Source organism: Aulonocara sp. 'chitande type north' Nkhata Bay, linkage group LG6 (genome assembly GCF_057382095.1).
Source record: "Aulonocara sp. 'chitande type north' Nkhata Bay isolate Kocher_YH1m ecotype deep benthic linkage group LG6, A_spYH_male_GT1.1, whole genome shotgun sequence".
In the NCBI taxonomy this organism is placed as follows: domain Eukaryota; kingdom Metazoa; phylum Chordata; class Actinopteri; order Cichliformes; family Cichlidae; genus Aulonocara; species Aulonocara sp. 'chitande type north' Nkhata Bay.
The window spans coordinates 34,692,529-34,714,067 of NC_141349.1; the positions used below are offsets into that span (position 1 = coordinate 34,692,529).

At 41.1% G+C, this 21,539-nt stretch overlaps 1 protein-coding gene across 1 annotated transcript; it reads left to right on the forward strand.

Annotated features, from left to right (window-relative positions):
• The first annotated feature begins 1,109 nt into the window (after window positions 1–1,109).
• LOC147328288 (lysyl oxidase homolog 4-like) lies at window positions 1,110–20,152 on the forward strand. Its single transcript, XM_086296525.1, has 15 exons — window positions 1,110–1,249; window positions 2,067–2,335; window positions 2,427–3,100; window positions 3,716–3,927; window positions 9,598–9,636; window positions 9,733–9,940; window positions 11,571–11,751; window positions 13,147–13,301; window positions 13,387–13,554; window positions 14,050–14,212; window positions 14,329–14,572; window positions 15,425–15,540; window positions 15,903–16,039; window positions 18,661–18,772; window positions 18,865–20,152. Exons 2-15 carry the CDS (start codon window positions 2,068–2,070, stop codon window positions 18,933–18,935), a joined length of 2,748 nt encoding a protein of 915 aa, XP_086152651.1. The 5' UTR covers window positions 1,110–1,249; window position 2,067; the 3' UTR covers window positions 18,936–20,152.
• The last annotated feature ends 1,387 nt before the right edge of the window (window positions 20,153–21,539 follow it).

A 21,539-nucleotide genomic window follows, 5' to 3' on the forward strand; every position in this document is an offset into this window, starting at 1 on the left:
AGGAACTCAATGTTAAATAAACTACATGCTAAATACAGATACAAGTAGCTGCTGTTTTTTTCTAGTCTTCCATTTACATTTATCAACAATTAAAAATAATGAACTTCAGCAAGCATTCCAGATTATATAGAAATGTCTGATGCTGTTGATATTTATATGAAATGTGTTATAAAGACTAGCCGTTCATTGTTATTTCAACAAAGAGGGGGATTAAAACACAGCCCTTAATAAACCAGAAAAGAATTAATCCATACTTAATAACATTTGCCATTTCCATAAAAGGAAAAGGTTTCTATGGATTGTTACGTAGTTAATGCAAAGATTTGAAGTTGCTGCTTCATAAGTGTTTAAGCACTAAAGCCTCTTTGGGATTATCTGCTCTTTTTTTATATAAAATCACAGGGCTGCCATTTGACTCTATTCTTAGAGATAACTTTCTTCACGTAATGAGGTGCCACGACTGAGGATGTTATGAAACTTCAAGTTCATGCAAAGAGTTCAGACATGCAGTTTCACTCGCACTGCAGAGCACATAGTATTTGTTTTATGACACCACCAACTGTGGGCAGGGCAGGGTGCCAGGCTTGTGTGTGAGAGAGAGAGAGCATGTGATTTTATCATTGCATGGAATAAAAGACTTCACAAAGCAAACAAGTAAGAGTAAAAGTAATGAGATTGAAACTTAGAATTGTGTAAGATTGGACACACAATAAAACAAGCGTCCATTGACTGGAATATATGTTTGCCGGGGGGGGGGGAAGATTAGAGATTCTTATAAAAATTACAGGCTTTTATAATTCAAGCTCACGTGTCAAGTCAGCCAAACATGTGACCAGACCAGGGAGTTTACCCACCTGCTGCAATATATAGCATATATTCAATTTGGAGCAACTGTGACCACATAATTTTCTCTGAGATTAATAAAGTATTCTGATTCATATGTATGCACTGGGAGATAGGAGAGAATAAAAGTCATTGATTTGTTTATGTTTTCATTGATTTCCATGGTCAGTTTCCCTTTTCCAGATTTCCTTTGACGGGCAGTATGTGTTGGAAAGGAGAAACGTGACCAGAGGAAGGAAAAACTCCTTAAATGAATAAAATGGGAGGGATGGAGAGCCAACCTGAGGGAGTGACAGAAGAAGAAAGAGGGAGGGAAAGAGGAGAATAGAGACAGCAGGACCAAGCTCACTGCCCCAGTGCTCTCCTTTCTTTCCTCCAGAAGCTCAAGGCTGAGATCAACAGATAGGTAAGTTTTCTCCAGCATTTTTATTTTGTTCTCCTCTCCTTCTGTTTATTTTTTATTTCATTTTTTCTTGTTGTGTTTTTCCTCAATAACTAAAAATTTCATCTCTGTAACTAATTGAAGTCATCCTCAGTCAACATTTGTATGAGGGCCCATGATCCATACACAAAGCAGAATTTGTCTGACTCCTAAATCCATAAAGTGTTTCTATCATCCTCTAGACCTTCTCCTCACAGCTTGCTACTCACCACTAGTTAGCTACTCTGCTAGAAGACAAACATTTTAGAGGTTGTAATTATTGCTCATTAACTACAGCATCTCGCACAGATGGAGACCTGCTGCTCTATTTATGTGTGAGAGCATTTTTATGACAATGTTTATTTGCTTATGTGTCTGTTGGCCTAATACGTGCAACTAAACTTGAGGGTTTGCGGAAAGCCAGAATTTCCGTTGGCTGGATGCAGAAGCTACTTTTAGCTCCGGTTATTACTCCCTGTGCCTTGACTGGTTCAGGCTGTTTCTCAAACCTCCCGCTGTACTTTAAATGACTCTGATTATTTTAAAGGATAAAAACATCTATCAATCTTTCATTTTACTGTGGAATGTCCCATTAGGGTTGAAGAAAAGGTTTCTAATTATACGTTCTGTTAGACTATGGAATGTGACTTCCATGGCTTTGTGTTTTTTTGAAGATTTTTGTGGTAACATACACATTTATTTTGGGAGCTGCAAGCATCTTGTCTGCTTTGCTCTTTTGAGCTGATGTCAGGCTGATGTTTCTATCAGCCTGTGTTTCACTCTTTGTTCTCCCCCCTACCAGGATGCGGTGGCTCAGCTCCTTGTCTACGCTCCTTGTCCTGCTTCTCCTCTGCCCCCCCTCGTTTTATGCACAGGAGGTCCATGTACGCCTTGCAGGCTTAAACCGCCGCAGTACAAACGAAGGACGTGTGGAGGTGCTCTACAATGGCGCATGGGGCACTGTGTGTGATGATGAGGTAGATCTTAACCTGGCCAATGTGATATGCCGGCAGTTGGGCTTCCAGCGCAGCTTGACCTGGGCACACAGTGCCAGGTTTGGCCAAGGACAAGGTAGGTCCAGCCAAAAATGTGAAGCTTTAAAATACAAGTCTCTTGATTGATTTCCCTTTATTTGATGACTTGCCACTCTTTCTTGTGTTAGGTGTGATCTGGTTAGACAATGTGCGCTGCAGGGGCACAGAGGCCTCTATTGCAGAATGTCGTTCCAATGGTTGGGGGGTCAATGACTGTAGCCATGCTGAGGATCTAGGAGTTGTTTGCAGCCCAGAAAGGAGACCCGGTTTCCCTGCTGTGACTGTAGAAGAGAGTCCTTCATCTTCCAACCAGCAAAGACAGAGAAACCAGTCACCAAGACAGTCTCTGTCGCCCCCAGCTCCACCTCCAGGCCCAGCACACATCTCATCTGCCTCTCAAAGAGGCCATGAGATTGCTCTCCATCGCAACCCAGTCTCTTCCCGCCGTAGCAACATCTCCCCGCAAGAAAATGGTCATGAGATCCAGATCTTGCGACGAAATCGAGGTGGTTCAAGAGATAACAACCAAGTCAGCCCAGCTGCTCCACAAGGGCACCAGCTACTTTCACGTCTGGCAAATGGTGAAACTTACAGGCAAAGACAGGAAACGGCACGGAGCAGTCCACAGGCAGGGAGACAACAGGAAGAGGAGAGGGTGAACAGGCAGTCCCAATATCAACCTGAATCCCAGATCCCCTCTGGGAGGAGGAGTGACAGGAATCAGCAGCTCAGTGGGAACCATGTTGAACCAGAAACTCTTTATCCAGACATAGGAGCGGAGAATGGTGCATACTACACACAGGTAAACACACACACACACACACACACAATACACACAGCCTCTAGTGCACACCAAAGAAGCAACCCAGTCTAGTTTTAGCCAGACTTCTGCAGAAATGTCATTTGTGGAACCACAGGCCAGTGGACATGTATAATTAGAGACAAACCTAAAACCAGACCTTCCCCAGAACCAGTTCTTATGAATTACCATGGCCTGAAGTTTAGTTTAACCACCAATAGCTCTTCCTCTGAAGGAAAAACTTTAGATCAGAGGAAACTCTGCTATTTATCCCTGCTGTTTGACTTTATTTTTTCTTCTTTTCAACTTGCCGAGTTTACACTTCTTGACCATTTTGTAATCACGATGACACATATCCCAACACGTTAAACAAACTCTGTCGACCTCTGTTAGTTTCTTTCCTGCTGCCAACAGTATTTAATGTGGATGATTAGAGACAACGCATAGGAATCTCCTCGTGTTATTCTTGTCTTGATTGTGTGCTATCTGCTTATGCTTATTTAAACAGTAGGACAATGTGTCAACCTTTAAATGAATTGTTGATGCGAAGCTAAAAAGACAACAATGATTATTTATTTGGGATAAATCAGTGCCCGTTCTGTTTTTTCCTGTCAACAGGGATCTGAGAGAGTTCACTTAGAGGAGGCTCGTCTGCGGCCAGTGTTGTCCAGCAGCCACGGCGGTCTGGTCACAGAGGGAGTGCTGGAAGTGAAGCATGCTGGGAAGTGGCGTCATGTATGTAATCGTGGATGGGACCTGAGCAGCAGCCGTGTTGTCTGTGGCATGTTAGGATTCCCTGCAGCAGAAGCGTTTGAGCAAAACGCCTACCGGTAAGTATGTTACCGTGGGCCAGGCAGAGTACCAGAGGTGGAAAGAGACATAGAAATGGATGTGTGTGTGTGTGTGTGTGTGTGTGTGTGTGTGAGTGATTAGGCAGCCCCATGCCTGGATTGCTGTTCCAACCCCCCTGTAGTAGAGGTTAACCACAACCGCTGTCATTAGTATAACCACACTTGGCATGACAGGTCCATAGTGGTATTAGCCAAGCCTGGCTGTCCACCAGGGCTGTCTTCCCCACTGGCTGAGTTGGTCTCAGCACAGACTTTTAAAATAGTCCTAGAAAGTATGTTATTAATGTCAGATCCAGACAACAAGATTACCGTCATCCTCATCTTGTGTGTCTCTCTACTTAAAACCTTCCCTTACATGGTTTCTAATCTCATACAATTAAGAATCATCCAGTGAAAACTGTGTGCAGCAGCATCTGCGAATGCCAGGTGACATGTTTACAAGAACTAAGAGCTCACACTTACTGAATTCATTAGTAATTATGACTTTTTTCAGCCATACACTTACTTAACAGCTTCTGTAACTATGAGAGCAGAGGTTTTAGAGGTTTTGGAGGCTCTCCCAGGTGGTTAATATACTTTGACCCCCTCCTCCTTTTTTATTTGGTTCATTCTAGTCAGGGCAAACATGCAGGCCAATTTAGAATTACCAGTTAACCTAACATGCATATTATTTGAATGTGGGAGGAAAACAGCACACCTGGTGGGGATCCCAGGCTCAGGGAACACATGTCACCTCTCCACAATTGCGCATTTAAATAAACATACAGAGAAACACAACTAAAACATGTCTCGGGTTTTTGGAACGCCGGAATAATGATCCAGTACGTATACAATAATGACTAAGAAAAGTGAAAGATCTCACTTTTTTTTCAAACTGCGTGTTTTTATAACTATTTAATTGTTCCCTAAACATAAACTCTTTGCTCTACAAATAATACCAGGCTGAATTGTTGATTTTATACCCATAAATCCAAGTGTCTCGTCTAACTTTGGCTGTAAATACCCACTAAAACACCTACAGCAGCCTTCAAAGCCTTTACACACACTTGCGCATGCTTAAACATTCTGCCCTCCGCACACACAGACCTTGCATAAACTTTGTCCGAAATCCACGTGCTCACACAAATAAACATGCAAACAGAGTACACACACGCGCGCACATACACTTGCGCACATGCAAACACAACTCTCCATATGTCCCTCTGGCTGCCCACAGAGGTCTTTTTACGTCTTGGCTAACAGGACGACTGTACTGACCGCTGGCCTGTTCTACACCATCTGTCTCTTCTCTCCATTTCACCAATAATTACTCCATGTGTCTTGCTACTCTCTGCTCAGCAGCAGGACACAGGCTTATTCACCTCATCTGCCCCATTCACTGCAGCTCCAGCAGCCTAACACTGGCGCTCTGTCTTCTTTCTGACTTGTCTCCAGTGCTTCAGAAGTTTGTCTTCACTTTTACGTAATTAGATACATTTGGTCACATTTGGAACCCAAACGTGACCAAATGTCAAAAAGCATAAACAAGTCTGGTTGTCCAACTTTTGGAATCTAATGTTGAATCTAATCTGGACAACACTGAAAAAAAAACACATCTCAAAGTTGTCTGGAGAAGAATCTTGTGTCTGTGCCAAGAGCCTGAGCAGCAGCTTGTGTAAAGATTGTTTGTTTTTGTCAACCTCCACCCCGCTACGTGGGAGATGAATAGAGCAGACATTTTTGTCCAACAGTAAACAGTTGGAGGTGGCATCAGGTTGAGCATTAGCGTCTGTTTTAACAGATATTTTGTAGATGAATGTTTTTTAAGTGAGGTAGAAGTAGATGTGTTATGTCTCTCCTTAATGGCAGGAGCCTATTTTAGCCATGTTAGCAGAGAAGATCTATGGGGATGGCAGCGCTGCTCGGTACCTTTGGTCCAGACTAAAATATTGTTTTAGTGACTATAAATTGATTCCTGTCACTTTTTATAAAGACCCAAAGGGTTTTGGGGTTTACGTGGCTTTAATTTTAAGTCATTATTTTATGTTTTAGTGATATGTGTTGACCGCCACTGAGTGGATTATCATGAAATTTGCATTGAACAAATACAAATATATTATAAATATAATTCCTTGAGTTTCTGTGCGCACCACCAAGCTTTTCTTATTGCTTATCCAGACATGACAGCAGTCACATCGCCTCTTTCTGGTGCTACACACTACACTGGCAGTTTTCCACGACTAGTCTTTTTTGGGGATTGGTGTCCACTTGAGCAGCTGTAATTATGGTCTGCGCGATCCTCTAATCTAGAATATTCTCTCAGCAGAACCTGCTGCACACCCTTTGCTGTGTCAGCACATCCCCCTCTTACCATGCGGTTGTTTTTTTGGTGTGACTGCCTTTGTCTCTGCCTGTTAAGTTGCTCAGCACATTTTTACAGATGTTTAAAGACTCCCCCACTTTGCTGTGCTTACAAAAGGCAAGTGTTAAATCCATTTTCCAGCTCCCTTCTTTTCTAACATCCACACTCTCTTTGAGGCTGACACTAACTTCTTCAGTTCTTCTAATTTACTTTCACCCCCTGCTCCTTTTTCTCCCATCCTCAGCTTCAGTTTATTAAAAGACCATGTTTAATGCCTTGGAGGCAATTATGCTAAACCCCGCTTTTCATGGAAAGTACATCATTATGACCCCTTTGAGTTTTTTTTTCCATGGAGGTTGACGGGACTCATTAGGGGCTGTTGTGGAGTCAGTGTGGCAACCTGCTGCCTCTTCAGTGAGCCAATTGTTCCAGTCAGGCAGCTTTGCATTCATGCAGTATAATAACATGTTATCTCAGTTTTCCTGAGAGTCAGCTCCTCTCTCCGCTGTGGCTTATGGTATTGTGTGGTCAGAGTTTCATTTAAAAAATAGCATTAAGCTGAGGATCCGGAGGAGAATATTTTCTCCTGAGTAAAAGACTTCAGCAGTACTACAGCAATCAGAATTGGTATGCTGCGTTGAGGCACGTTGCTGTGGTTCACTTATCCGCCACTAAAGCCTTAACTCAGTTCCAACCTGTTTTCAATCCAACAAAGAGCATCACACATTGCATTTTTAGCTCTCAGCTGAGACCTATCGAAGAGAACATGCATTTCCTCTTCCTGTTAAGTGAAGAGATGCCCCTAAAAGTTGCCCGGCTCATGGATACTTTACTCTTACATCACTCGTTCCATGTTTCCCAGCATGCAGTCGTAACTGCAGTTTTACAGAATATTAAAGATCTTTGCTTTTACAGAGGCTGGGAAAGTCTATATGTACGTGCATATTTCCATGTCTGCTGTGTGTGAACCAACATGCTACTGCTCACCACAAAGCAGACACTGCCAAGCAGAGCAGGCAATTATATGGGAAGTACTCTCACCCCCGCCTCCTCCAGACCATGAACCAACACCCCCATGCAGTCTGTCTCTCCCATTTTGATTTACCACGGAGTTGTGACACATTTTATAAGGTGCAAACACAGACAGATAGGCTTACACAAGCACACAGGGAGATAAAGCCAAGGAAATAAAATAGAAGCCTCTATAAAGTCACAAAATACATTTTCATACCGTATATAATAATATTTCCTCACAGTGATGGGCAGCAGGTGGTTTTCTACCTGATCAGAGAAATTACAAGCATGGTCATTTTTTGAAAGCATTCAGCAGCCACTGTTTATAGGCGGGGGGGGGGGGGGGGGGGACCTCTTGGTTGTGTGACTAAGTGCATGTAAAATGTTCAGGCTTGTCACAGAAGTGGTCACTACTTCTGTCATTAAAATCTGGGGCAACGAGTTTGTTTTCTAAGATGTGGTTATTTAATTGTTATTGTTTACTAGACCATTTAATTCTAGTTAACCCAACCAAGTAGTTTAGGGGACTAAACTTGACCAAATAGTGCCTGCAAACAAATAAACGGTAAACACAGTGTTAGATCTCAGGTCCCCTGATTAAATGTCTTGTGTCTGAGTCAAACCACAGTCCTATCCTCCATCTCCAGATATAGATTTTATTGGTCTTTATACTTCCTCGCAGGTGCTGCTGCTGTGGGAAATGTGAAAGCACTCATATATTTTATTTCTGTAGACACTTGACAATCAACCTATTCTGCTGTTTCAGTCTGAGGATGTGTTGGTTTTTGCCATTTTTACCTCCCACTATGCTTTCACTGCTTTTATTGTATCCGTTTTCAGCTTCAGTCTGCAGCTATTTGAACAAAAACGACCCCTGATAAAGCTATATACCTGCTCAGTGCAGAAAGGAAACAGACACAATTAGCAGCCAACCAAGTGAATACTGTACATTCTTCAGTTCGACAGAAACAGAGCTCTAAGTCGAAAACAGTTTTCTTAACTGCTGAATGACGCCAAAAATGCTACATCAATTTTTTGTTTCCATTGCAGATAAAACTCATAACAACTTAGGATTTGTGTCTCATTTCTGTTGTTTGTAGGGATTTATTACCAGAGAAGGCCAGCATTAGTGACCAAACTTGCAGACTAAATTACATTTCATAACCACTGGACTGCAGCGGAAATCAGAAAAAAAATATGCAACAGTTTATGCTTATCTGAGCATGGAAAATGTCTTTTATTGTAAAAGAGCTTAAATATACACCATTTTCCCTCCACAGACTGCCTTTTGTTAGACTGTAAATGACTTGTGGTGCAAATGTTCCACACAGTAGTTTTCTGGCTCAGGATTTCTATTAGTTTTCATTATAAGTGCTTCCAGCATCAAAGACATTTCTCTTCTAATATTGGGACTGTGCATGAAAGCACTCAGAAAAGCAGGATACCGAGGTTCTCCCGGAGAGGAAACATCTCCCTTTTCCAGTATGCCAAATATTTAATTGCATCACAAATCTGGTTTTAGTGTAAACTCCTCCTGGTTATACTTGGTTTTGAGTCATTTAATTCAGGCACATTCATGAAGGGCGTCAGTCGCGCTGCACCTGTCTGTGGTCACACTGTCTAATACAAGTGGTCAGCGCTAATGTGTCTGTTTCCAGATTTAAGGGAGCCCATTTTGTGCATAGACAATATTTCCTCTTTGGATTCTAGTTTAAGGTAATACCCATAAAACTAGACAGAGTTTGGAAAGCCTGTTGAAGTTGGCAGACCTCAATAAGGATTCCCGCTGGGATTAATATATAGTGGACTATTCATATGTTTAGTTTCTTTTCCACGTGGACTCCTCAAACCAGACGTCCACACTAGACATATAGGCAAACACTGAAACTGAAATACCCATGAACGTAGGAATAGAAGCTCTAAAAAAGACACAAGAAGGAGGGGATGATTTTAGAGGAAAAATGAAAGAAAGAGGAAACTTTGTTATCCGTTATTCTAAATCTCCTCCTCTCTGTCTTTCTGACATATGTTTAACTAGGGAACAAATGCCCTGTCAAGGATGTTGTGTCTCCTTCATATTTATAGTTTCAGCTGGTTTACTTAACCTTTGATGAACAGAATGGAAGAAGTGGGGATTTCAGGGAAGAAACAAGAAGGTGACTGAAAAGGAGACTGTACAGGAGAAGCACAGGGGTAGACTGTGGGAGTATGTAGGACAGCAGATTGTTTAGTCTACTCGATGTAAAGATGCACATGACTGAACATTCATGACTATAATGTTCTCTGTGTTTTAGGAAACTGTGGGACTCCAAGCTGGCTGATCCTTCCTCCAGGTAAAATCAGCATCTGCTTTTTAAAGGATACAACTCGAGCACAAAATCATAGTTATAATGTGTCGTCTCATTCCATTTCTTCTTTGAATCACTCAGGCTGAGGACACAGATCAGTAAGAAGGGTTACTGGGTGGAGAAGGTGCAGTGTCAGGGTGTGGAAACATCTTTGTCACAGTGTCAGGCCCTGCTGTCCCTGGCCAGGAGCGATGTCCCATGCAGAGGGGGCATGCACGCCGTGGTCCGTTGTGTACCCGGATCCCAGTTCGCGCGTAACGGCAGAGCACCTGCACCGCCTGCAGTGCCGGTTAGTGTCGGGGTGGAATATGACAAATACAGACTGGAAGTGTTCAAATTAAAACCTTAAGCTGTGTCTACAGTGGAACCACTTTTCAGTGACTTGGTGACCAGAGACCACAGAAGGCGAATTACTGTAAAAAACTACGAGTGATCTACTTTTCTCAATGTCACAAGATGCTGCAGACTGATATATGAAATACACCCAGGCCAGATTCACCTAGGCACCCAGCACTTCAAACATTAGCTTCAAAGTAACACGTCCCAAGTGAGTCACTTCCAGTGTGGACGCAGCTTAAGTCTTTTGGGAAAAATGCTCAGTGGTTTTCTTTTTAAGTGGTAAATGAGAAGATTTTTATCACATTACATACAGTATGGTCTCCATGTAGTGGTAACAAGGAAGTTCTATATAAAGGGCCTATAGTATACTCTATGGTATACTCTGTGTGTATGAATCAGCTTTTGGCCTCAGAGGCCCCCCCACTGCCCCGTCTTCCTTGGTGGCAAGAGACACTTTTGTATACAATTACTGGGTTACTATGACTAATATTGTCCTGCTTAATTTTCCCTGCCAGTTGACCTTGTACATATTGTAGGTATTTCTTTATCTGTACAAAATCACAGGGGTCACAGTCTGATACTTTGAGCACATACCTTTACGCAAAAGTCTTCTTATAGGTGTGAAAAGTATTTGCCCTCTTGCTGATTTCTTAGTTGGTTTTTTCTTGTTATTTTTTTATATATTTGTCACACTTAACACTAAACAAATTTTAATATTAGACAAACATGAGTGAATACAAATGCAGTATTTCAACGATGAAGGGGAAAAACTATCCAAACCCAGCTCACCCTATGTGAATAATGTTGTTGCGAGTTCTTTTGTGACCTCCTGAATAAGTCATTGATGCAAAGACTCATTTCTTTGAGGCCGGCCAGTCCTGGGAAGGTTTCTGTTTCACGTTTTCTCCATTTGTGGATAATGACTCTCTCTATGGTTGACTGGAGTCCCAAAGCCTTAGAAATGACTTTGTGACCCTTGCAGACTAAGAGACTAACTGAATATGTTTCTCTGCTGTTTTTAAGTTTCTTTAGCTCCTGGCACGATGCGTTGTCAGACAGGTTATATTTAAGACAATTCATGATTCAACTCGGCTTTAAAAAAATATGGTTAATCACAGTTAGTTTATGATTTAATAAGAGGGAGCAGTCACTTTTTCATAGAAGTCTAGGTAGGTTTAAAGAGCTTTTTTTCCCTTAATAAATGAAAGCATCGTTTTAAAAAAGCATTTTGTTTTTACTCGAGTTAACTTTGTCTAAAATAACGTGTTCATGATTTGAACATTTATTTGACCAGTTTTTTAAAATCTAAGAAACCAGGAAGGGAGCAAAGATTTTGTTCAAAGCACTGTATGCCTTTGAGTCCAAAAAACATATTTTGCTTCTTTTTTTTTAAGTTTTTTTAGTTTGTAGTTTACTCCTGTTTCCTGTTTTTATGCTAACTTTCCCTTTGCTTTTCAGCAAGAAACTGAGTTTAATGAGAAATGAGAAAATGTAGCATCCAAATGTGAACATGCTTTAAGTGTAAAATTTCCAAATTGATTCAGAAACACCTCACTAAAACTTGCACTTTTTTCTTCCAGCCTGTTGTGCGTCTGAAGGCCGGGCCCCGTCTCGGGGAGGGCCGCGTTGAGGTGCTGAAAGAAGGCAAGTGGGGCACCATATGTGACCATCTGTGGGACTTACCTGCAGCCAGCGTGGTCTGCAGAGAGCTGGGTTTTGGGACTGCCAAAGAGGCACTGACCCAGGCTCAGCTGGGACAGGGTAAGATACATAGCCACACACATAGTTTGCATACAGTCAAGCAGTACTTTGATGTCTTTCTGGTGCAGTGAACTTTATTCACCATGACCTGGAAGGTCACTGTGGGAGATGTTTGTGTGTTTGAACAAAACCAAAAGCAGGTTTTATTTGTCTTTATTAGTAAAAAGATAACCTCATTTATGAAATCACAGAGAGGATTAAAAAAAGGCCACGAGCTGCTGATATGATAACCATAAAAGATGTGGTGCAGACTTTGAATCAGTGCATCCTAAGTATGATTAGTTTATTTCAGCGATTCCTTTAGACTAAACACTTTTCTATCTAAATGTCTGTTGCTGCACTCCAAGAATCGTGGACCTGAGCAGACAAATAAACCCAGAGAAAATATTTACTGCCTCACTTCCACTTCTATCAGAGAAGCTGATTGTTGAAGAACTTTACCCATGACCACTTAGACAAGTGTAAACAATGCTATGAAGTTCCACTGATGAAAAAAACTGCATGTGTTGTTGTCAAAATAAACATATATGTATGTGAAAAGTTAGCGCAGCTTTGAAACTGGGATGTCAGGCAATCAGTGCCTGACCAAACACTCAGTTGTAATTATAATAGTAATGCTTTTGTTGTGGGCGTAAAAATATAGCCACCAAAGTGTCTGGCAGTAATGCTTTTTTCAGCCAGGGAACAAAATAGGCCCTTTCTCACACTTTGTTATTGACACTTTTTCTTGCCATACCTCTGCAGTAACTCTGTAATCACATTTATTTCCTCCCATTATCTTTCTGCCCAAATAAGCACATAGCATGTCCTATAATGGTGGGAGCATTTCCTTCTCTCTACTTTACTTAATTAAGTAATTCATGGAAAGCATGTGAGTGTTACTTTAAAGGCTCTATTAAACTAGGTGCTATGGTTACATTTCAGCATGGGGCATTGTGCCTTTTAGCGTCTTATGCTAGTTTATGAGTTGTGTAAACATATAAGGCATGAGTCCATGTGAGGTCCCATGGTTCTGCAGTCAGAAGAGAACAGCAACTCAAAACTAGGTTTGATGACATCATTAGCTATTTAAGACTAAATTATAGGGCTTTAATGGGCTTTACCCTGGGCCCCATACACCTACGCAAACATAGATGTGTTCAAAGATTTTGCTCCATTTTGCTATTTTGACATCTATTTTTGAGTTATAAAGAGCAGCCCTGGTGTGCGACGTGCATGACGGAGTGTACAGTAATTTGGCTTTCAGAGCCACATCACAGGTCCCATTCATGTCTGGGCTTTTAATCCTTCTCTTTGCTCATCTGCTGCACTTGAGCCATCAGGTTTCAGGGATTTTTATGTCTGTATCGCTCTTTTAATTTGCAATCAGTCAACTGCTACTCCGTTATGCTGTAGGTACTGGTCTCATCCACATGAACAGCGTCCAGTGCACAGGCAGGGAGAAGTCAATTACCGAGTGCCACTCCAGACCAGTGCCTCTTTACACCTGCAAACACAGCCAGGATGTGGCAGTCCGCTGCAACGTCCCAAAAACTGGAATGGACGCCACGGTGAGAAACCCACACAAACAAAGTACACACATATCAACATTTAAGCATACAACAGGAAACATTTTCTTGCTCCTTTCACTTTTAGGTGCGTCTGGCAGGAGGCAGAGAACCATCACAGGGCCGTGTGGAGGTGCTGATGGAAATCGGAGGAGTGAAACGCTGGGGCTCTGTCTGCAGTGAAAACTGGGGCCTGAATGAGGCCATGGTGGTCTGTCGTCAGCTTGGCTTGGGCTTTGCCTCAAGTGCTCATCAGGTGGAAAAAAACAGAATTCCCTTTGTTGATGTTTTCCTCTGATTCCGTCCTTTTTGTCTCTAAGCTTTTGTTATGTGTGCTCCCATTTCCCCGCTTTCTCTCCATCCTACTGTTTGTGTGCCTGTGCTGTGTTATTACTGAGGCCTGAGGTAATTACAGGCTTCTCAGACGTCCACTTCCAGCGCACTGAAAATAAAAGAGGGAAAGTAAGCCGAAGAGAGATTGGGAGAAAGTCACAGAGCAAACAAACTGAAAATAGACTTTGCATGGAAAAGGCCACCGAGAACATTTAACAGGCAGTTTCAACATTGTGAAAAAGAGTGGAAAATGTGATAATATGTACTGATAGATCCTATAAAAAATGGTGCTTCTCTGTTTGCAGCAGAAGCTCCTATTTGCCTTCCGCTGTGCCATTTTTCACAATTCTTGTTATAATATTTCAAAGCACAAATGACTTCTGGGGATTTTTCTTTGAATATTTTTTCTTCTGTGCAGGAGACTTGGTACTGGCCTGGATCCGCAGATGCTGGTGAGGTGTTGCTCAGTGGGACACATTGCATTGGCACTGAGATGTCTATTCAGCAGTGCCGCAGAAATGCACACGTCTACTGTCCAAGAGGGGGAGATGGCAGGGCAGCAGGAGTCACATGTGTAGAAAGTAAGTCTAGAACTGGCAAACACGTGGACACAACTGCACTTTTAGTGATGTTTCCAGTGCAGTACAGTGCCAAATTGGAAGGGAAACTTAACAATAAAACTCTTTGATTCATGCAGCTGCTCCTGACCTTGTACTGGATGCACAGCTCGTCCAAGAGACTGCTTACATCGAGGATCGGCCTCTTCACCTTCTGACTTGTGCTAACGAGGAAAACTGCCTGTCCTCCTCTGCCGCCAGAATGAACTGGCCCTACGGACACCGCCGCCTGCTACGCTTCTCCTCCCGCATTATGAACATGGGTCGTGCCGACTTCCGACCACGAGCCCCAAGAGAAAGTTGGGTATGGCACCAGTGCCACAGGTAAGAACTAAAGCAGGCATTTAGAAGCCAATGTGCCATTTAACTGAGCTTCAAGGTTTTAATTTAAAACTGTAGCTGCTTATTTTATGCCTCCAAGCAGATAGGGAGTAACTATGTGCTGCAGTCTTTGGCTGGAAAAGAAAAGTACCATAACCTCCTCTATGGTGCAGCACAGGGTATTATGAGGTGATGCAAAACAAAAGCATTTTATAGTAAACACAGCTAGCAGAGGTCAAAAAATTAAATGTCAGCAGGGAAAGATAAATGGGACATTAAGATTTAGTAAGTGAAACTGGATCACTGGGTTTTGCACTATAAATAGCGAAACATGTATAAAAGTCTGTTATTTAGCACAATGAACATAATGTTTTATCCTCCAAAATACTGTTTACAATAAACATCCTTCTCACTGGTCACCCAATTGTTAGAGTCAGAGCCATGACTGCACTCAGAGCAGCCTGGCTTCTTATCTTGGCGGTTGTGGTTGTGTGTCCCAAAACGAGAGGCACAGCTCGTTGTGTCTCCCAGCCACAACCCAATCACTACCTCCCCGACCAGAGAACACATGGTTTGACTTTGAGTTTTGATAGGATTTGCTCTGGGAATGGTTCTGTAATGAGAGGACACCAAACTGATATTTGTCTGTTCTCTTTTGCTTTTTTACAACTTTTTCCTGTGTTCGTCTGACACCTTAAGAACAACATAACAGGATTTATAGCTGCTGAATTTCAAGTTGACGCTAGGATTCTTGTCCATAGATTGTGTAGTTGGAAAATAAAACAGCAGCAAGTCTTTCTTAGCTTTGTTCTCTCTCTTTTTTATGTATTTCATTGTTTATTTGCCTTCTTTCAGACACTACCACAGCATTGAGGTGTTTACCCACTATGATCTGCTCACACTCAATGGGACAAAGGTAGCTGAAGGTCACAAAGCCAGCTTCTGTCTGGAGGACACCTACTGTCCTGATGGTAAGATATTAATAGAGATTACTAATACATTCATTTGTTCTTTGTGTGGAAATGTGAAAACAAAAAAGAGCAGAATCGTGACAGACAAGAAAGAATCAAGAATACATAAAAATGCAAAGCTGAAATCCTATAATGAGTGCTCAAAGTCAGGCTGTAAGATCAGAAGCCAAGCCTAAATAGATCTTGGTTTCAGAGAGGCCAGACAGCTTTATGCAGATCCTTTCTATTCATTTAGAGGAAACGCCAGAAAAGACTTGTTTTATAAATCATGTTATTTTAACTTCAGACCTCAAATCCACAGCGACTGACAGCAAAGAAAATTTACGTTTAAAGTCTCTCCAACTATTTTTTTGTCCCTCTAGGTCTCCATAAGCGATATTCCTGTTATAACATGGGACAACAGGGAATCTCAGTTGGCTGCTGGGACACCTACCGGCATGACATTGACTGTCAGTGGGTGGACATCACAGACATACGACCTGGTGAATACATCTTTCAGGTCAGTTTGTTTTAAGACACAAAAATATATTAAATATATTATCGCTTTACTAATTTGTTTACTTCGTGCTGAGCTCATGGTGAAACTGTTAGTCCAGTGAAAGTGCAGAACAAAAAGTAATCCACACTTAATCTTCATGCTGAAATAGCATCAGTGATCTCAGTAGCTTACACAACTTCTCAGATCAGGCATGAAAGCAAAGTAGAGAGCAGAGCAAACACAGACGTTTGTGTTTCAACATCTGAAGGCACACATGAGATAAAAGCACAGATAAAACACTATAATTTTAGCTAAGTGGCTCTTGGCTGTGTTTCCAGCCATTCAGGTGTACAGTATATATGTAGTTTCAAGGGTGTGTGTGTATTTAGAGAAAGTGAATTTAGTCTGGATTTATATAGAAAGTAGACCTGCTATTAGTCCACCCTCTTAGAAGGTACGGACTTATTGGCAGTAGAAAAGCTCTGTCAGCACTTTGCATTTGTACAAGTTTTAGTGCTCTATCACGTCTGTTTCTAGACATGCCGTGTGCCGCTGTGTGGCGACCTTCTCATCTGTCCTCTTGTTCTCTCTGTCATTTGTTCTATTTTTTTCTGGACATTTTAGTGGCAGAAAAGCAACGATGTTTACAGTTTCTAATCATTTTCGGAGTGTTTACATGAAATCAAGATGCCAGAGTTAGACTTGCATGTGCCTACGTGGACTTTATGTAAACTACACGCAGGAGTGGTCCTTCTGTGTCCACATGAGCCTGCGCACATGTGACGAGCCACTTCTTGAGAGATAAACCCACATAAAGCACAGATGCAGTGCTGCCACGATGCAGCACTTTGTGGTCGAGATTGTGGCGTAACAGTAGTTGAGCTGCTCATAAATTTGTGTAAGAAGTGAGAGATTAAGGAAGGGCGTAGAGCCTTGCTTTTTCTTGTGCAGCCTTCACCGTGATTCACAGCGTGGCAGCCATTTTTAAGACCATACATTAAGCTGATGAGTCACGTCCACCTCAGCCTGATTACTCCTTATTGGGTTGTTATTTAAAAATCAGCGACACAACCTCATAGTCTTTTACATGACTGTGACAGCCTTTCATTGTTCTGTAAAACAGGCTAAGAGTCCTTTGTTTCACATTATTACAAGAGCATTTAATGGGATATCAGCTGCCACTAAGTTAACGTGGTGTTTTACAAAATATGTGCTGACATCATTGGCTGGTCCCAATGTGCTTTTAGGACCAGTTGTAATATATATATATATACATGTAATACTGCACATTATAAATTCATAATTATGAAAATTCTGCATCTTAAATCTTTGTCTGTGAATATAATTGTAACCACAACATTTATACAGTATGTAAAAAATGAAAGTGGGTTACTTTATTGAATATGTGGTCACGTTATCTGTTTGATGTGTGCACCAGGAAAATTCATTTGTGTGCTTTCCTTATATATGGCAGACAGACAGGGTGGAAAACAACAAACCATGGCAACCAACCATGGTTACGGTCTAATGGTAGGCTGCGACTTGAATCCAAACCCAACACTATCATCTGCCTTTCTGGGTCTTTTGTCCTCTACAGAGATAGCAGTGGAAAGTGATGCCATGCATCGCTTGAACCCAAAATATATAAGATCACTGGTCATATAGAAAAGGTGAAAACAATAATCCTGTGGCTTCTCAGTTGGGCCCCATGAAAACCTGTTGTTTCAAAATTATCTGAGGAGAACTGCTACTTTCACACTCACTCCCTTACTTTATTAAAAGACACCCTTTGCAGCATTTCAAGTCTAGACAGAATGTTGCTTTTACTATCAATCCCATGCAAACACCCACCCGTATTTCCAGTATAAACTGAACTAACAGCTGCCCAACTCTAGCTACATGATTAATATACATGCATTAAATAATAACAATACAAAGAAGAAGAAAAAGATGGCCTGAGTAAATTGTGCACATGAAGTATACAGTCTTACCAATACATAAAGTAGTTGTTTAAAATGTTAACATAGCAGAGCATTATCAGAAATGTGTAAGACAGCTCGATGCATGAAATTCTTTGATTTAAATTTAATTGGTGCTACTTAAATAAGTTTAGTCAATGTTGCTGCAATAATAAATATTAAATGAAAACGTGGTAAAACATCCTCGTTATCATATGTGTAACTAAACCCCTCCTAACTGTGTGTTTAATGCAGATTTCGAGCTTTGATGGTGGATATATAATGTTCCGTGTATCGCAGTGATAACCTGGGATACTCTAAATGCTTGCAGTGGTTCAAAAACTGTCCAGACACTATGTACAATGCAGCCACAAATTGCAGTACAATCTTTGAAAAAGACATAGGGAAGGTTGTAGTTATGTACAAGCCATCACAGTATACAGAAGTGGGTTATTTGTTGTTGTTGTTTGTGGTGGTGGTGGTGGTGGTAATCAAATCTAGAGCATCTAAAGCAAGAACAGGGGTTGCTGGTGAATTATAGCGATGCCGTTTTCTCCATCTAGCAAAAGGATTACATTGTGCTTTTTATCTTTTTTTAATAATTCTTCTGTTTCAAAATGAAACTCTATTTGTTATGAAGATGACTGACCTTCAGTCTAATCATCTGTCCTGTTTCTTACTCAGGTGGATGTCAACCCGTCTTTAGACATGGCTGAGTCTGATTTCCAGAACAATGTGATGCGCTGCCGCTGCAAGTACGATGGAGCTCGGGTTTACATGTTCGGATGCCATGCAGGTAACATGTCTTTTACTAAATTCTCTCTGTTTCAATACTTTCCTGACTGATTCTGTGTAAGACTCTTATCTTCTTTGTTGTGTTTTTATCAGGCGACGCTTACAGCGCTGAGGCGGAGGACTTGTTCGACCACCAGCGTCAGATCTCCAACAACTTCCTGTGAATTATGGGAGACCCAAATTTGTTAACAGAACAACTGTAGAACTCCTCATCACACCTCAACATATATGGGGAGGGAGGGTGAATGATAATTACTTGCCAGTAAACAAAGAGGTGGGGATCAGAGAGAGGAGGGTCTGTACACAGGAATGATTTGGGAGGGATGGAGTGACTTTATTAAAAATGAAAAACAGTATCCTGTGACTGATTATGATCAGCAATGAGTTTTGTTGTTAGAAAGTCAAAGAGATTAAAGGAAAAAAATGTTTAAACAAGAAAAAAAACACATTAAAGTCAGATATCATAAGCATCATGACACCATAATAGACATACAATAGTTTACAATTTTCAGAACTTGATGTTTTAACACTTACCTTGACTAAAAAGTAACATGAAGGCATATGAGAACAACTTTGCAGTACATCACCAGACTGTAGTCCATAAATCTCTGTACCTGCTTACTGTGCTTTCCATCATCACACTGCAAAATGTAGCATTTATTGTTACAGCTGTGTGGTTTTTGGTTTTAAATGAGATTTATTTTTCATGGTGCTATTTTGCCTGTTTTGAATAAATATTGTAATGTATTGCAAATGTATTGTCATGTACAGTTTTATATTACCTCTCTGGAATAATGTTCTTAAGGTCTCTAATTTATGCAGAATTTTAATGTACTTTTGAGTTGAAAGCTGTTTGTATTGTTAATTTTATTATGATAACTATCTCCACTTTGTTTGTTCTTTACCTGTTTAACATTGGGAACAACAGACGAGATCTGGTTGTACCACAGTATTGCGTCAGTACTTGGTAATGGTAGTGAAAGAATAAATGTCAGATTGAAAACTGTCATTTGAGGCATTATTATTTGACCGCAGACATTTATAATGCAGAAAGCAGAGAATAATTAGGCCGTGTTTAAGGATATAATAATAATTAAGCAGAGTTGATGTTACAGTTTCTGTAGAAGGTTTGGAGAATTGCCTAATAGGCTAAAAGAGATTCTTGAAGTTCATGCAGTGCCTTATGCGAGTCTAACCAAGTTGCTTCAGCTTCTTCAGCAGATTTTAAAAAGATCTAAGATGATTAAAGTTGCTGGGTTTCCCATCCTTTTCCTGGGAGCGTGAGCTAAGCGGCATTTTATTGTTGTTTCCACCATATTTCCACTGAGGAATACATTGAAACACTGGAAATTCTCACAGTTACCCTCTGTCACATTACATAGGCTATGCTTTAAATAAATGACTCACTTTGGCCTTTTTTCTTTCCATTTTATGAGCTGGTGCCATATAAAACTATATAAATAAAGTGGTAAATTAAAATCAAATAAAGGTGACATAAACATGATGCAAATCTGCATTGCAGATTGTGACTGCATCTGGGGTGGTAGTGCATCAGCAGGCTGTAGACACTCCTTCCATTTATTCATTTTCTTCAACTTATCCGATTCAGGGTCACGGGGGGCTGGAGCATATCCCAGCCGTCATAGGGGGGGGGCCAAGTAGGGCAAACCCAATGTGTTGCAGGGATCACAGAGAGACAGACAACCATTTGCACTTATGTCTAATTTAGAATTTGTTATTATGAAATAAGGTTATTAGAAAATAACATAACGTCTTTAAACTGTGGGAGGAAGCCAGGAGACCAAGAGAGAACCTACACAGGCACAGGGAGAACATACAAACTCCACACATAAGGACCCCAGCCAGCCAGTAGATTCAAACCTAGAGCCTTAACACAGCGGTCCCCAACCTTTTTTGCGCCACGGACCAGTTTGTGTCCGACAACATTTTCACAGACTGGGCTTTAAGGTGTTGCGGATAAATACAACAAAATACAACCGGTATCAAAAAAAGAAGATTTATTCATAACACACGGAAAGAGACCCAGGAAACCAAGTTAATGAAAAAAATAACGCTAAAGATAAGATAATAAGATAACCTTTATTAATCCCACACGTGGGAAATTTGTTTCCCCACGTGTAAAAACCGATAAAAAAAAACCCTGTTAAAACCGATAAAAACCCTTAAACCATTTATTTCACACCCAAGCTCAACTCTCGCGGCCCGGTACCAAACAACTCACGACCCAGTACCGGTCCATGGCCTGGGGGTTGAGGACCGCTTCCTTAACACACTGAAGCAATAGTGCTAACACGACTGTGTTGCCGGCATTTGTCATTTTCAATCAATTCAGTGAGTCAGCACAGTGGAGTGGGGGGATTGGTAAAGGTCTGATAAAGGTCTGAATCCAGGTAAATTAGATCTGTAAGTTTTAGAAAATTTGAAAACAAAAAATAACTCCCTGAACAAGTCATTTCAGTGTCTGTGGCTCCAATGTCTGGACCTGTTATTAAGACCTTCACGTGTTTATTATCATACAACCCATTTGTTCCATGAAACCAAGACACTACTTTGACTTTTTCAATGTATGTGGTTCTTGACATCAAAGCAAATTACCATTCTGTTATCATTGTATTATTTTATTTAATGCCTGCTTATTTCTACTGCCTTCATATGGCTATAGCTCATGAGGTAGAGCAGGTCATCTACTAATCAAAAGGTTGGTAGTTTGAGCCCTGTCTGCTCCAGTCTGTAACCAACTATCCCTG

Coding starts and splice junctions, on each gene's coding strand:
- LOC147328288 (XM_086296525.1), top strand. CDS start 2,068: ATGCGGTGGCTCAGCTCCTTGTCTACGCTCCTTGTCCTGCTTCTCCTC. Junction 14,213..14,328: donor AGGAGTCACATGTGTAGAAA/GTAAGTCTAGAA, acceptor TGATTCATGCAG/CTGCTCCTGACCTTGTACTG. Junction 14,573..15,424: donor GTATGGCACCAGTGCCACAG/GTAAGAACTAAA, acceptor GCCTTCTTTCAG/ACACTACCACAGCATTGAGG.